The 15,771-nt window shown below is 36.6% G+C and overlaps 2 protein-coding genes across 3 annotated transcripts; one reads left to right on the forward strand and one right to left on the reverse strand.

Moving 5' to 3' along the window:
- Positions 1–57: 57 nt before the first annotated feature.
- card19 (caspase recruitment domain family, member 19) lies at positions 58–3,759 on the forward strand (the record flags this gene model as incomplete). 2 transcript variants are annotated; one of them, XM_084394897.1, is made up of 6 exons in its annotated part: positions 58–113; positions 1,375–1,514; positions 1,619–1,775; positions 2,469–2,531; positions 2,621–2,686; positions 2,774–3,759. In XM_084394897.1, the coding sequence occupies 6 exons, from the start codon at positions 107–109 to the stop codon at positions 2,878–2,880; spliced, it is 540 nt and encodes a 179-aa protein (XP_084251023.1). In that variant the 3' UTR covers positions 2,881–3,759. The 2 variants fall into 2 exon arrangements, with proteins under 2 accessions (XP_084251023.1, XP_084251024.1); XM_084394898.1 differs by lacking the exon at positions 58–113 and having other exon boundaries at positions 1,368–1,514.
- Positions 3,760–3,888: 129 nt separating this feature from the next.
- ninj1 (ninjurin 1) lies at positions 3,889–12,882 on the reverse strand. The gene is made up of 3 exons (XM_084394899.1): positions 12,706–12,882; positions 7,014–7,254; positions 3,889–5,116 (listed from the first exon to the last, which is right to left on the reverse strand). The coding sequence occupies exons 1-3, from the start codon at positions 12,760–12,762 to the stop codon at positions 4,971–4,973; spliced, it is 444 nt and encodes a 147-aa protein (XP_084251025.1). The 5' UTR covers positions 12,763–12,882; the 3' UTR covers positions 3,889–4,970.
- Positions 12,883–15,771: the final 2,889 nt, after the last annotated feature.

Here is a 15,771-nt window from a genome sequence, read left to right on the forward strand (position 1 = left end):
TAATGTAACGTTTTGATCGGAACTTCCGGTAATTTTTTCACCATGGTTTCCGCCCCTCCAACACCATGGGCGTTTCCAAACAAAAGACAACAGAGGGCACTTCAGAATGGGAGGTCAGTCAAACTTTGTTACTGCTGTTTTGTTTGATGTGAAGTATAAATATGAACTCAGGATAGTAATTTTACTTTATAAAGTGTTCTTTATAGGATGCATATACTCGCTGCTCACAAACTTGAACTGGTTCGACTAGTTATGCTTCGACAGTTGTTGCTCGACTACTGCGGTGTCTTAAAGTCTACTCTGCTTAATATGTTGCATTTCAGAAGCTCTATAACCAGCTGATATTGTACTTCTGAACTTATAAGGCGGTTTGTTGGCTAAAAGTCATAAAAAATAACCCTCAAAAGTAGGCTTGACAGTCTAGCATTCCCCGTGTCTTTGCTCAATGTAATATTATTCATGAAGTTGCGACATCTTCTGGCCGAAATGTGCACTGCATTCATTTGAATAGAATGGATTATTTAAAGTCCCCATGAAATCAAGATTGAAGTTTTTTGTGGTTTAGAATGAATGTTAGCCTTACTGTAATCTATATAAGCTAGTGTGCTCCAAAACAATGACAAAATTCACATTTAGAAGATATAAGCATTCAAAACTTACAGTCTCTCACTTCTGCCAATATGGATCAATGATTTTGATGACATCTCTCTGCACTTCAGCTTCTCATCAGGTTTTCTGTCCAATCAAATGCTCTGTGGAATCTAAAGCGTCCCGGCCCCTACATTATAAATAGACGCTGAAGCTGCGGCTAAAATCTGCCACTTGTTAATACATTTAGCCTACTATTTTTATTTTTTTTTTACATGGTGACATAGGAGATAGGGAGCGATTCAGACAGTGTAAGCATGCTTTCCATTGGGGCGAATGAAGTCTGGTTTCACGTTAGTGTCACGTGAACCACCGCAGCTCCGGTCCAGAGACATGATAGTACAGAGCGCATCATATACACATCGTATACCACCAAACATATCAGACCCATTTGAATTGTGCAAAGAATGCTGTATTTTAAAGCGATATGGAGGAGAAACGGTTAGAAGAAACTGCGGCTTTACCGAGCTCAACGGCTCTGGCCGAGCTGTTGTACAAACTAAATGCTATTGGCTATGTAAAAAAAGGGGAGGAGCCTTTCAACACGTCCCACACTATCTTCCTGTTTCAGTAGAATTACATCAACACATTGAATAATACTGCACGTTTCAAGGCACTTCAGTTGGCCTTTAAAGGATTAGTTCATCCAACACATTTTTTATTTTGTCATTTACTTACGCTCATGTTGTTCTAAACCTGTATGACTTTATTCTGTGTAAATGACAGAGAGCTTCCATGAACAGCTGCGAATAGACAGCTGGTTCCTGAAATCGGACCGACGTCTTGATACAGAACTGGTGGATAAACTCATCCTGCAGCTGAACCGAATCTACCCACAGATCCTGACTGACAAGGAGGCCTCCAAAGTAAGAGCTCCACCTTCAGTAATACAGAGAAACTGTCCAGTTGTCTTTTAGGGAATATCTGTAATATAACTTATTTTTCCAATAATGATTTTCCCAAACATTAGTTCAGGGATTTGGATGTTCCCACCTGTATCAGGCTGGCGGAGCTGCTGTCTCATCTACAGGAGAAAGGAGAAGAGGCATGTCGAGAGTTTTACCGCGCACTTCACCTCCACGTGGAAGACGTTTACTTCAGCTTACCCACGCGTCTCCGACTCAGAGGTTTGGCAGAATCACCGGTTTCCACTCACAACCACGTCATTCTTTTGAGGATATTCATTTGGTTTTGCCACGCATATAATTTCTTATTCGCAGTGGTTGTAGAAATGTATTTAAGCCTGTTATTAAGCCTCTGGTGCTCCAAACACACACTCCTCTCGGTCAAAAGTGGCCAAACACCTCAAATGTAACTTTAATGTAAAATTAATGTAATATATTTTTGTTAAATTATATTTTTTATTTGATATTTTGTAGTTTTATGGTACGTAATATTAATGCAATAATTATGATCCATTTGTTTTTACAATTTTTACAACACAATTAATCTTTTTTCTTTAAAACATTATTCAATTAACCCCTACATTGCTGTGTTTTTTTCAGCAATGTGGCTGATTTCCCTGTATTTTCATATTTTATAATATTATTATTATTATTATAATTTATTCATATAATTTCCCATTAATTTCTTTGGTGATAATTTTTTAACCACGGGTAGTAAAAGTGTCACTTTTTTATTAAGGACCATTTAACCTTTTCCAATCATTTCCACAATTTGTGTGTGTGTGTTTTTACATAGCAAGTGCCACAATAGTCACCAAGTGCCTTACCATTCCAAAGAAGTAAAAAATCAAAAGTGACCGAAGAGCACTCGAGGGTTAAACCTGATTTCATTTTTGGTTTTAATCTTTTTTGTAGAGTCTGGTGATCCAGTCAGCCCGATCCCGATTCCCATAGAAAGACATGTATTAAATGACCACAGTAAGTGAGCCATTTCTGTGACCACACACTAGTAAACGCACACAATTTACATAAGTGATGTTCCATCATGTTTTCTTGTCATTGCACAGGTCCGGTTTTCTTCCTCAGTTGTTTCAGTGTGGCTGTAGGAGCAGCTCTGCTGTATTACTATGGTGGTAAGTGCACAAACTTGTTAATATCTTCATACCCTCATCAAAAAATCCATCCCCTAGACTGAAAGCGCTCAATGTTTTTATCCGCAGAGTCCAAGCAGGTGTCAGGCTCCAGCAGCGCTCTGGGTCTGGCTGCGATGGGTCTCGGTAGAAAAGTGCGAGACGTTCTCATCTGGTACTCAGAAGATGGAAAATAATGGATTTTTTGCTGCCTTAAAAAAAAAGCTGATTCAAATATCCATGTCAAACATATCAAAAACATATTTTAATTCAGGTATATATACTATGTATATACAGAAATGATTGCCATGAGGCAAAAGTCCAAAGATTTAACTTTTAAGGTTTCGTGCCTAAATATGGAATCTCTTGTTACAATTTTAAATATAACAATATAATGATTTATATAACTACATACAGTTATGCATTCGAAATAATAGCCATTTACATGCCATAAAAAGAGCAGGAACTCATTACTATTAAACTCTCTTACACTAAAGTATTCAGTTGAAGTTAACATGCAGAGCTTCTGTTAATGATGCAACCCTTATTTTGTTTGTGCAATTATTGTTAAAAAAACTTATTTCTATATTATGTATAGTCAATACCTTTCAATTCTCACAGACCGTCTAAAATTATATTAGTAAAGTGTGGACACAAAGGAATCCACATTTCCAAATTCATTACACTATTTAGCACATACAAAACTGGATAAACATGACAAATCACGTAGATCAACGTGTCAGAATATTTTGACACGTAAGACACTAAAGACTACAGGTAAATCTGGTCCTCGGAGCTTGTTACTTTGTAATACATTTTGTTTTGGGCTGAGGTTTAAACAGATATATTTTATTTGAGCATGTTTGTATAGCTTACTTTTATACTGACAGCATGTTTGCACTGGTTTGTGCACTAATAATTGATATTATCAACTTGTGGCCTTGTTTCTGCAGTGCGACTGTTTTGTAAATCTTATTTGAAACTGATATTTTCAGCCTTGAAACGTTCACAATAGTTAACTGAGAAACTGTATTTATTTGGTCAGGGTTTAATAAAACAATGCTTTGGAAGTGTTACTAATGTATTTGGAGATTAATGTGATTTTTACGTCTTGATATTCCAAAACAAACACCTGTGGATAAGAAAAAGTTATATTTATAGTTATATATCTCTCCCCCCCAAAAAAGTATTTTTTTCCATTGATGTCAGAATAAATGTTTTGCCCTTTAATACAGCAGCATCAAAAAGTCCAGAGTGCAATATGAACACGGAGGCAACTGTAAGTAGCTCTACAATGGATCTCTGCACTGTAATAATGACTAAATGCACTTCTGTTTCATGATTTGGTTTTCTTTTATGACACAATCCTGTTATCTTAAAAATGAAAAACAACTTTGGTCATTTATTCAAATGATATCCATATAAATTGTACAAAAAGTTCAAGAAACATATAAACATTTGATCGTGAATAATCACAACAAATACGAAAACACTAAACAGCATTACATTTTTGAAAGAAAAGGACATTGTAGATCCTAGTCAGTAGAGGGCGCTCTTACATAGTCAATGCAAACAGACAACATGCATTCGGCTATAAATTGAACAACAACAAAGCTACAGTTATGATTTTTTTGGTTGACTAATAAAAGAAAATGTGCTATATGTAAGATAATTTATATTCATGTGTAGTGAAGGTACTGAAGTTTGTGAGAAAAGATCCTTTCTGGATCTAAATTCGTAAGAAATGTATCCTTACTTTCTTATTCGTGCAGTGCGAGAGAGTTGCAATGTGTCGAACCACACATAAATGGACATCTAAAGGCCGCTAATACAGTGTCTGGAGACTATCAGGTAGGCAGTATGAAGGTCACATGTGAGGTGAGGTGTTACTGTTCATTTCAGGCTTGAACGTGTCACACATGGACCATTATTTGGCTGTTCTTTGGGACTTAACATGTGTAAGTCAGAAAGTAATGATCCTATTAGAAATTTTGTTCCAATTTTATCATTACAGTGCATTATGTAATTAAACAATTACCTATATAACAATTATATGTAATTGCAATTTTTTAAATTACATTTGTTTTCATCAGAATTTATGATTCACAAGTTATATTATCTACCCTGTTATCGTGTCATTTCTGTGACTAAAAACAAAGTTTCTTCATGTAAAACATAAGGCATATTTACATAGAGGCACATTTGAGTATTTAATGACTACATATAATTTTTGATAATAAATGTCCAACTATATATATCTGAAGGAAACCCTGACCAGCATTGCCTGTTAAGATTTTTTCTCTTCTGGTCTTTGGACGCCAAATGCTGTGATGAAAACATTTACTACTACGATGATAAACACGAGAGCTGTGGTGATGTTCTCCAGAAGATTCAGTATGAAGTGTTTACTTGAGTCATTCAGATTCCACTTCACTGCAGAACAAAAACAATAACAGCAGATCATTATGTAATTCAGAACTTTTACATAAAAGAAAAGGTTATTAAACTGATTGAACAGCTTCTTAAATTAAAATGAAAGGGCAAATTCGGGCCTGGAAAATAATTACATGATGTCAAAATCTACAACATCACACACTTTACTCACTGCTCAAGTTAAAAAGAACCTTCATGATTACTGTAAAACCTTCAATATTAAAAATGAATCCTAATTTACCCCAATTACAAGATGATTGTGTTAACAATGGATTCCACTGTAAAGCACAGAGTTGCGTTTAAGGAAGTTCCAGACAGCTAATGATTGCTAGAAACAGGAGGCTGGATGCTGTTTAAGTTGAAAAGAGAGGAAGGGATATTTCTCAAATTATGTCCGAACCTCTTTCTCAACAGAATGATTCATCTGCTCTTACTCACTATGTGGTCAAAAATAAAAGTAAAAGTAAAAGCATTCCTAATGGGAAACTTTTACCACCTGATACAAGCATCATGACATGCTAAATGTATTACAACCTTTCTGCTACGTATATACTAGTACTATTTTATTGGTTTTATTAGATTATTTTATTATGCAGTACCGTATGTATACTGTGCACATGAAATGCTATGTATTCAATGAAACTGATAGACTGTAATCTCCTTTTAGATATTATTATTTGATCGAATGGCCAAATGTTAGGAAAAGTTCACCCGAAACCCTGTATAACTTTTCTTTCTTAGAAATCGAGTTATTTTTAGCAAGATTTTCATTGAATAATGACTTAAAGGGATGGTTCGGAGTAATTTCAACCTAGGGTCCTTTGCACCAGAAGCTTTTTTTCCCCTTGGTCGAACATTATTAAAGTTAGAGCTTATTTAGAGATATCAGCCCGAATGGCTTAGTGCTGGCGCTAACGGATCCAAGGTTGTGTCTCGTAAATTACCCCACTAATAATGCCCAGAATGGTACCAAACTTCTACAGTAATACAAATAGGTTCTGTACTCATAAAACGAGGCATTGGAAAGTTTGTAAGTACATCAGGAGTTTATTTAAATAACAACTGCCTGATGGCTTAATGCTACTGCTAACCCGGACGTCGAGGTCACTTCCATGATTTGGGAAAAGCCCGTAAAAGTCCTGGCAGTCCTGATATCACGCTGAGCCGGCCCAAAGTTGCAAGGGTGTTTTTTTCCGCTCACAGGTGCTAGAGAGAAGCGAGACGCCACCATTCAACCTCGAAAAAAGTCATATAATCATTCCAGTGACTCCAAAGCTGTTCAGTTAAGGTAAATTAAGCTAAAAAAAATAATGTTAATGTTCAACCAAGGGGAAAAAAGCTTCTGGGGGGGGGTGTGTTTGGCTCGAGGTCATGGTGCAAAGGACCCTAGGTTGACATTACTCCGAACCATCCCTTTAAATTTTAATATTTTCCTCACACAAAGTTATCAAATGATCTCAAAAGACTTGGAGTATAGTGTCTACACTGTACTGAGTACTTTTATCTTGTTTCTTTTTGTCCTTTTTTAGAGCTTAACACTTCCAATCTATGGAGGAGAGCATGAACATTCCTTAGAACGTCTCTTGTGTGTTCATACAAAGTCATGTGGGTCTGGAAAAACAAGAGAGCGAGTAAATTTACACACAAAAAGAAATATTTGCATACTGCTTTACATACTACCCAACCAGTTTAAAAAGGTTTCATTTAAATGGTTTCTTATGGTCTTAAACGTGTGTGTGTGTGTATATATATATATATATATATATGAGAGCGAGTATGTATATGTGTATATATATATATATATATGATTAGATATCCTATGGAAGGTGGATATCTAATCATGTATTAATTCTTGTCTCTATATTTTGGGTTCTCTGTTTGGATGAGCTTCTCTCACCTATGAAGATGAGCAAGACCCCCACGATGATCTGGAGGATGAGGGAGATGCTGATGAGGCTGATGAGAGGGGTGTAGAAGGAGAACGAGGGTCCCAGCTCCACGACGGTCTTCAGCTGGGATGCGTTGGCCATCAGCAGGGCTATATCCAGCATGCTCTCCGCTGCACTCTTCTTATTGGCGTAATGGTTCATGTTAATTGGGGTGTTCCTGTTCCTTGACCAGTGGTTGTGCTGAGGACGCTGAACACAACCATGAAAACCCACATGTGATGTTACTTATAAACAGAAAAGGTAATGAGTACGTGAGCATCATGCAATGTTTACAGAGGTAGATGGGGGAAATAATCTGTGCAAACAGTGTTATTTTAGAATAATTTTTATACTAGTATAGATTTGCTAATATTTTCAATCGGCTTATATTTTTATATATTCAGTTTTCATTAACTAAGTTAGGTAAATGTGTATTCATTTTTTAATATTAATAATTATTTTTATTTCAGTTTTATTTCTTGTTCAGTTTTATTTTATTTATATTTTCCAGTTTATTTACAGTAATTCTATTGCTTCAACTTCAACTTATTTCAGTTCTCTGGCATGCAAGACAACATTTCTCATTTTAATTTACTTAAGGTTTTTCATCTAATATTTATAATTTATTTCAGATTTATTTTTATTTTTTATAATTATTATTTTTTTAAAGTTAATAATGATAACCCTGTTTGCAAACAGTTCTAAATGATTTACCCTAGTCGGGAAAGTATCCTTTTATGGAACAAAAAACATATTTCATCGACTTATCAACTTATGCTGTTTATATTGTTCTCTGATTCAAGGGTTAGGTTAAGGGTGTAGGCTTTGACAGTTTCATAGAAATATTGTTTGAGGACCATGATAAAGCAACATGCCCCTACTTGGGTAGATCACAGTATACTTAAATCGATTATGGTTGTTGGAGACTTAGAATTTGCATAGAATTTGACTTATGCGCAATGTCTTTTGCCCTGCAATACCCCATCTAGGCTATTCATCAGATGAATTGGTGTAATGGGTCATCTTTGTTCACATTTCTCAGTTTTAGAAGGAACTGAAAGTCAGTTGTTTTTTTTCTCTCTAGGATAAGAGATGTTTGTGGCATGTGTGAAAGGAAGGGGTGAGCAGTTATTTGGCCCTGACATGATTTCCTTCCTTCTGTTTTTAACACAAGTGCATGGGATATTGAAACTGGTAGGGTTACAGAAACCCAGTCTGTACCACAGAAACTTTTCAAAAGTCAAATTAATACCCTAAAGCTTTCATTCCAGTCGAATTTTCTATGTATGACTGATTGTTTCTTTAAATGAAAACGTAAGAATTCTTGTCCTGTTAAAGCTGCTTTTTGGTAGATTAGAATTCCTCTGTGATGTTCAACAACTATACCATGAAGCATTAGAGTCACTGGACTAACTGGTCACATTAACAGAATACAAATAACAAGAGTTGCAAAAGTCCTATTATCAAGCAATAAGACATAAGAGGCCTTGCAATAGTTATTTCACCATTGGTAAGGGCCGATCTTAGAAAACACAAAGGCACAAAGTACCTAAAACTTCCTTTAAGTTTGCAGTAAATTCAATCTATTTTGTAAATGCATGTTATAGATTTTATTGGGAACGATTAATCGATGTTAATTTATACATTTATACTGTATAGTCATGTGAAAATTAAAGGAAAGTTAAGACATCCTTTTGAATTCTATGGTTTTACATATTAGGACATAGTAAAAAAAATCATCTGGTCCTTGGCAGGTCTTAAAATGAGGTAAATAATACAACCTCAGATGAACAACAACACGTGACATATGACATCATGTCATTATTTATTTAACAAAAACGAGGCCAAAATGGAGAAGCCATGGGTGACAAACTAAGTACAGCCTTTCTGCTTCCATAGGGATTAAGAGAGTAAGCAGTCAGGCATGATATTAGAATGATCTTAGAGTTGCTGTTGCTGCCCATCAATCTGGGAAGGGTTATACAGCCATTTCCAAACTATTTGAAGTCTATCATTCTACAGCGAGGAAGATAATTCACAAGTGGAAAACATTCAAGACAGTTGCTAATCTTCCCAGGAGTGGATGTTCCAGCATATTCACCCCAAGGTCAGACCGTGCAATGCTCCCAGAAATCCCCAAATAGACAAAAACAAACAAGAATTACATCTCAGACTCTAAAGGCCTCAGTTAACATGTAGTTCATGACAGTACAATTAAAAATGTATGGACAAGTAGGCCTATGGCATGTTTGGAAGGGTTGCCAAGAGAAAGCCTCTTCTCTCTAAAAGGAATATGGCAGCACAGCTTAGGTTTGAACAAACCACAAGACTTCTGGAACAACGTCCTTTGGACAGACGAGACCAAAGTGGAGATGTTTGTCCATAATGCACAGCGGCACGTTTGGAGAAAACCAAACACAGCATATCAGCACGAACACCTCAAACCAACGGTCCAGCACTGTGGTGGAGGGCTGAGGATTTGGGCTTGTTTTGCAGCCACAAGACCTAGAGTCAAATGTGAGGCCATGTGTCCGACAGCTAAATCTTGGCCAAAATTGGGCTCTTTCTTTTTAAACAAGATAATATACAACTGGTCATGAGATCCGTGAGATTTACCTTTCTGAGAACACTAAGAGGAAGAGCTCTGTATGCCTCTCGCTAATGCGGCTCTGTGAACACAAAAGCATTATTCTTCTCTATGGTGAAGGAGAGGTCAGGCTGCAGGTGTGAGCCTGCTCTTACGTGCTTTTGGTGTCACATTATTACATCTGCTTTGTGTTATTTGACTCTCACCAGCTGGTAAGCAGACTTGCGTCTTCAGTGTTAACAAAAATGAATGAACTCCCCCAGACTACTAAGTTTATGAAATGTCAAATAATGTCTCGACATTGGTTAAACTGGCTGCATACCTAAATGTTGTCCAGGCTCTTAGTGCTGGACAGGTGTTGACTTTGGGAGTGGTTCAGTCCAGCTGCCCTCTTTCCATGAACCCCTTAACATTCAGATGCTGACACACAGGGCTTGACATTAACCTCTTTTTTTTTTTTTGCTCACCAGCCACTGTGGCCAGTGGTTTTCCAAAGTTATTAGCTACTCAGCATTTTCACTGGCCACAATTTTGACATTGATACCATGGGGAAAAACTGCCATATAGATATTTTTGATATTATCTCATAATTTGACAGCAGTTATATTAGGCTGCTGTCACTTTAAGACCTGATGCACGGATCCATTATACTGTTACACGTGTTTTCTTTCTCAACTGTTAATGTTCACTTAAAACATAACTGACCATGTTTACATGAATACCCATCAAGACATTATTTTGAGTGTATTTGACGCGCAATAAGCAGCAAAAAAGAACTAAATTTAGTACTGAGAGGCGACTATGTGCACGCACTTTGGGTGTGAGCACAAAATCTGCGGGATTGAGTAAAATTATGCTAAAAAACGTGCAATCCCACGCCGAAATTCAAGCTGTAACACCAACTATATTCATCCAGAGCAAATGAAACGAGTGAGTGAGGGGAGGCGAGTTTGTGTGTAACTCGCTGTCGGAAAAATAATAGTGAGAAAGTGCAGCTGGTATCGTGAATCTGTTCTGTGGAAAATGAGTATTGAAAGTGTTTCAGATATTTCAGTATCGATATGTATCGAAAAATTTATATTTTTGACAACACTACATTGCACTTAGTTTATTATTTCAGATGCCTTTTTAAAAGACTACAGTTAAAGTGTGTAGTGACTGCGCTACACGCCGCTGCTGAAATCCACCGGATCTGGCGGGTTGGCGGGTGTTGTTGTCAAGCCCTGCTGACACACATTCAACACCCTTCCAGAGAAAACTGAACCAGTTATCTAAACTTAACAGCCAGGGGTCTCTTCCTCTTTCTTGCTATGGATCTTGCAGCTCTATTAAAAAACAAAATGTTATGTAAGCTCCCGGAGATGGCAGAAAAGTTCTACAGGCTACACTTAAATTAAACAATTGCATAAATAAAGCTATCATAAACATAAAGACATGGCAACGCCAGCAGATTAAAATGACTTACATGGGCTGCCTAGGATAGTTCAGCACTTTTCAAAGCCCTGTTCATAATGTTAATATATATATTAATTCTGTAACTATTATTGAAAATTAATGCACTGCTGAGGTGTTAAAAACCAGTGTGCATATAAAACGGCACAGCTGCCATTACAATGTGGCAAAGTGATATGTAACTGCAATAGGATCAAAAAACCTAGAACTTCAATACATTCACAATTATACTTGCATCTGTTAACTGTATACCTTCACGTGTTGAATGTCATTTCTTGTTTTCCTTTGCAGGTAGACTATTTATAGACCTGTGGCACTAGTATTAAAATCAGTGGTGCAGTTGACCATAATATTACTCAAATATTACATCATACCAAAGGTGTGATGGAGGTGGAGGTGTCTTTTCCACTTGGCATAGAAATTATAGCCACATGGAAATCACTGCCCTTTCAGTCTGCCTAAACTCACAATGTCTTAAACATTGGTGTTGCCCACAGGAATGATGATATGTTTGATTTTGTGTCTCGGGATGTTTGCTGGACGGAAAAAAAAAACACTGGTAGTAAGATGTTGCTCTAGTCGCTCTAACCACTCCACCTCAAATTTCTTTTCAGTGCAAACATTAATGTAAGTGTAAAAACAACACATTAAAATCCAAAGTTTAATTTAGTGAAAAGCTTTAATTAATGGTAACATTAGAAAGAGACTTCTAATGAGAAATGGTGATCTGTCACAGCACTTAAAATACACACTTTCCCTACATTTTAGCCTAAAATATACCCACAAGTCTAGTAGTAGCAAGTTCTAGTTAGTAGGAACTACTATATAATAAATAAATAGCCTAATTTGTTATATATATAAAAGAGAATACATTCAGTATATTAAATATTGAGGGAAATTCCGTTCTTAAAACATCTCATATAGTGAGATATAAAGTTAGTTATGAATTGACTTATGTTGAATAATGTTATGTTATTTTTGTTAATATTTAGGCTATTTACGTATTTTAGTGTCATGTGCAACAGTTATGGTGTGTTTGTGTAGACAACGCTGTACATTCCAATGCATTTATACCGCGTTTTAAATGCAAGTTATGCGTCGCCTCAACTGACAGAGTTTATTAGTCTGACTTTCAGAGTCTATATTGTTGAGGGTTACACGGCCCGATGATCTCATCATCGGTCTGGATGCAGTGGAGGGTAACACCATAGTAATGAATAAGAGGCTTGTTTCTCAACTTTAAACCGCTTTTGTGTCGTGTAAGCGAATACTCGTTGCCATTCACAACTTTCCGTTACTGGAAAACAAACATCCCGGACAGTCGAAAGCCACTTCGACCTGCAAGATTTACCCCCATCCCATCAGTTAGGCTCATCCATACAATTGCATTACTGTATGGAGGATTATACTGGAAAATGTACACACGAACAGCCTCATTCATAGAGTGACCAACAAAGAAACGCGTTCAGACTCCTCAAATCAAACTCTTCGACATAAGAGTGCTATTCGGTCAATGTATTTTTGTCTAACCCCAGTGGATTTCATGGACACCAGTATGCTATAATAGGTTCAACTTTTATACTAATATCCCATTTGTTCTCTATCTGTTCAGAATCACTCACCTCTCCCGAATCACCTCTGCTAGCATCTCCATTTAACTCTATCTCTTCTGAAGCCATAATCCTTCCTTTGGTTGTATGTATCCGTTTCTAACAGTCCTTAAATAGCTGGGTTTCAGAGTGTTTGTGGTGCATTATGATCTCATGGAGGCTGGACAAACGACTGCCAATCACTGCAGTAGAGCTGTCCGATTCATTCTTGTGAGTCGGATCTTTTCAATCATTTCATAAGAAAAGCATTTTCAGCTGGAAGATGGAAATGAATTTTAGCAGCGTTTAATGTAGATGCAAATTATATTTGCTAGTTTCTGTATGTTCTTGTCTTTTTTTTTTTTTTTACAAGCAGGCCCTACTGGAAAAACATGCTAGACCAGCTCGAGTTGGTAAGACCACCCAAACCAGTCTCAGCTTGGTGGAGCTGGATTCTATTGCAGCTGTAAATGACATAAGCGTAATTCTGATCATTTCTGGAGAAAAAAACACACACAGACACAGGATCATGGCTGCAACAAATCCTACAGCATAATATTTCAATAAACACATTTTTTATAGAAAAAACGTAATAAACAGTAATATGTGCTATATATCCGAAATGTTTAGACCACATAAAATGGCATTTCTGCTCTCGATATAGGGCCTAGTCTTTATGTAAAAGAATGGCTTTTTCATACGGTTCTTTTAAATGAATTGTTCGAAAGAACCGACTCTTAGAAATGAGTCGGACTTCAAATCTTTATAGTCCATGCTCGATACGTTTGCCAACAAAGTTAGCCGCCAAACGCCCATAATCTCATACCAAAGTTCGTACTCTTATCAGTGTAGAAATTATTATTAGTGTAATAGGCAGGTATGATCACTCCCAACTGTTTGAAACATTTTTAATTGGTGGAGTCCTAATATTTCATTTAGAGATGTGTCAGACATGACTGTGTGAGTCGCGCATTAACCTTCGGATCGTTGATTCGGTGCCAACAGATTTGCAAAAGCAGAAAAAAAAAGATTTTGTCCATGTATCCGGGATCCGGACATCTGTGTTTGTGCTGCCATCTAGTGGTGGTTGAAACACAACTCACGTGTATTTTAGCTAGGCTACATGTAAAGCATATTGAAATCTCTCCTTCTGAATTAAAGGGGTAGCCAGTTCACCCAAAAATGAAAATTGAAAATCTGTAATTTACTCACCCTCAGGTTGTACCAAACCTGTATGATTTTATTTGAAGAAGATATTTTGAAGTAGGCCTATGTTTGTAACCAAACAGTTGTGGGGAACCATTGACTTCCAACGCATGTTTCCCATGGAAGTCAATGGTTCCCTTCAACTGTTTGGTTACCGACATTCTTCAGAATATATTATTTTGTGTTCAACAGAAGAAAGAAACTCATGCAGGTTTGGAACAGTGTGAGGGTGAGCAAACAATGAAAACATTTACATTTTTGGGTGAACTATCCCTTAAGTCTACGACTTTACAAGTTCACTCTGATAACTCAAGTAAAGTGTGTTACTTTAGATACTGAATTCAACAACACCTGTACAAGTGCTTTTGCAGATATTCAAATAGATGACTTTAAATCGGCTGTATGAAAGAGTTTTATTCTCCATCTTGCATCTTTTCTTCTGATACATTTAAGATATTTTGTCTTTTATTTTTTCTGTCCTGAAAATCTAATACCTATATATCTTTTGAATCGGAATATTCTTTAATTCTATTCTATTTGTTTTAATTTTATTGTCAGTTTATTGTAAAACAGTTTTTCCTTTTTAAGTTTTTCTTTTTCTTTTTTCAGGTCCTATTCAGGCTATTCATGGAAAGTGCCTACATATCTTGGGACAGAGCAGAATAATTGAATTGTAGTTTAAGAGAGAACACCGACAACAGTTCAATGTGTCAAGTTCTTAAAGTACAGACTCATGACAGGCTAATTAATTGCAGTAGCCTATTACAGGAGAAGTGCAGTTTCCATAAATACCTCAGGCAATGATAAGATATTTCTGACCCTCACTGCACATTTTCCTTTAAAATCTCTAAGTGATAAAGATTATCCTTATACAGTATAATTGTCCATACACTTTCCATTATTGAACAGAGCACTATAAGTGATTTTGTCTGAATAGAGGAGACCACAAAGTGTTGTAACAAATTTATCAGTCTTAGTTTATGTGACTCGCTTTGAGTAATATATATATATATCCATAATTGCCTTTAATGTCAAGCACAAAAAGAGCTGTTGTTACAACTTACCCCAGTACTGGAGTGCGTTGTTACACTAATGGAATACATTTTTCATCTTATCTCACATCTTGTAGCAAACTGTCATTCTACTGTGCAACTTTTACAATAAAATCAGGAAAGGTGTTGTTTAGTTCACCCTGTAACTAATTTCGGTAACATTTGATTTTACAGAGTCCTTGTTACACGTTACATGTTGTTACTGTACAGTTAACAAGTAACTATGCACACTTTATGGTTATTACTATAGTTACATATTTACTACATTAGTCTACTACATAATTACATGCAACCAAACCCCCATTCCTAACCCTAGAGGAAGTACATGTAGGCTAGTTAATTATTATTACTGAATTGCACGGTAACACGGACACCTTCAAATAAAGTGTAACCCAAATTTCTTACTGGTTAAACGTTGTTGCAACTCACCCTTTGGTCTCCATTATAAGAATGCAGAAGCTAGCCTACTGTAAATGATATTGTAGAGGGAATAAACAAGCTTTCTCCAGTAGGTGGAACATTATCTTTCAGCAAGAGATGAAGAGAAGGAGGGGAGGGGTGAGAGAATAAAAAAAGCATCGTCATATAACATTCATTCATATTAAATATTCAGCAGTCTTAACCAAGTCACGTGGCGAGAGCAGGTGATATATTGAGCACAGTAAAGAGATGCTGTATGTGAAGTTGCTGTAAACTACTTCAAACTTAGTCATATTAATATTAGTTCAACGTATCTGACGATTAGTTTTGTGTCTGCAGGACAGTGACGTGTCCTGTTCCGTCCTTCAGTCGAGCTCATGGTCACGTCACGGAGGTTTGGGCGGACTCAGAGTCCCGTGTG

The sequence above is a fragment of the Rutilus rutilus genome (genome assembly GCF_951802725.1).
Source record: "Rutilus rutilus genome assembly, chromosome: 22".
Taxonomy (NCBI): domain Eukaryota; kingdom Metazoa; phylum Chordata; class Actinopteri; order Cypriniformes; family Leuciscidae; genus Rutilus; species Rutilus rutilus.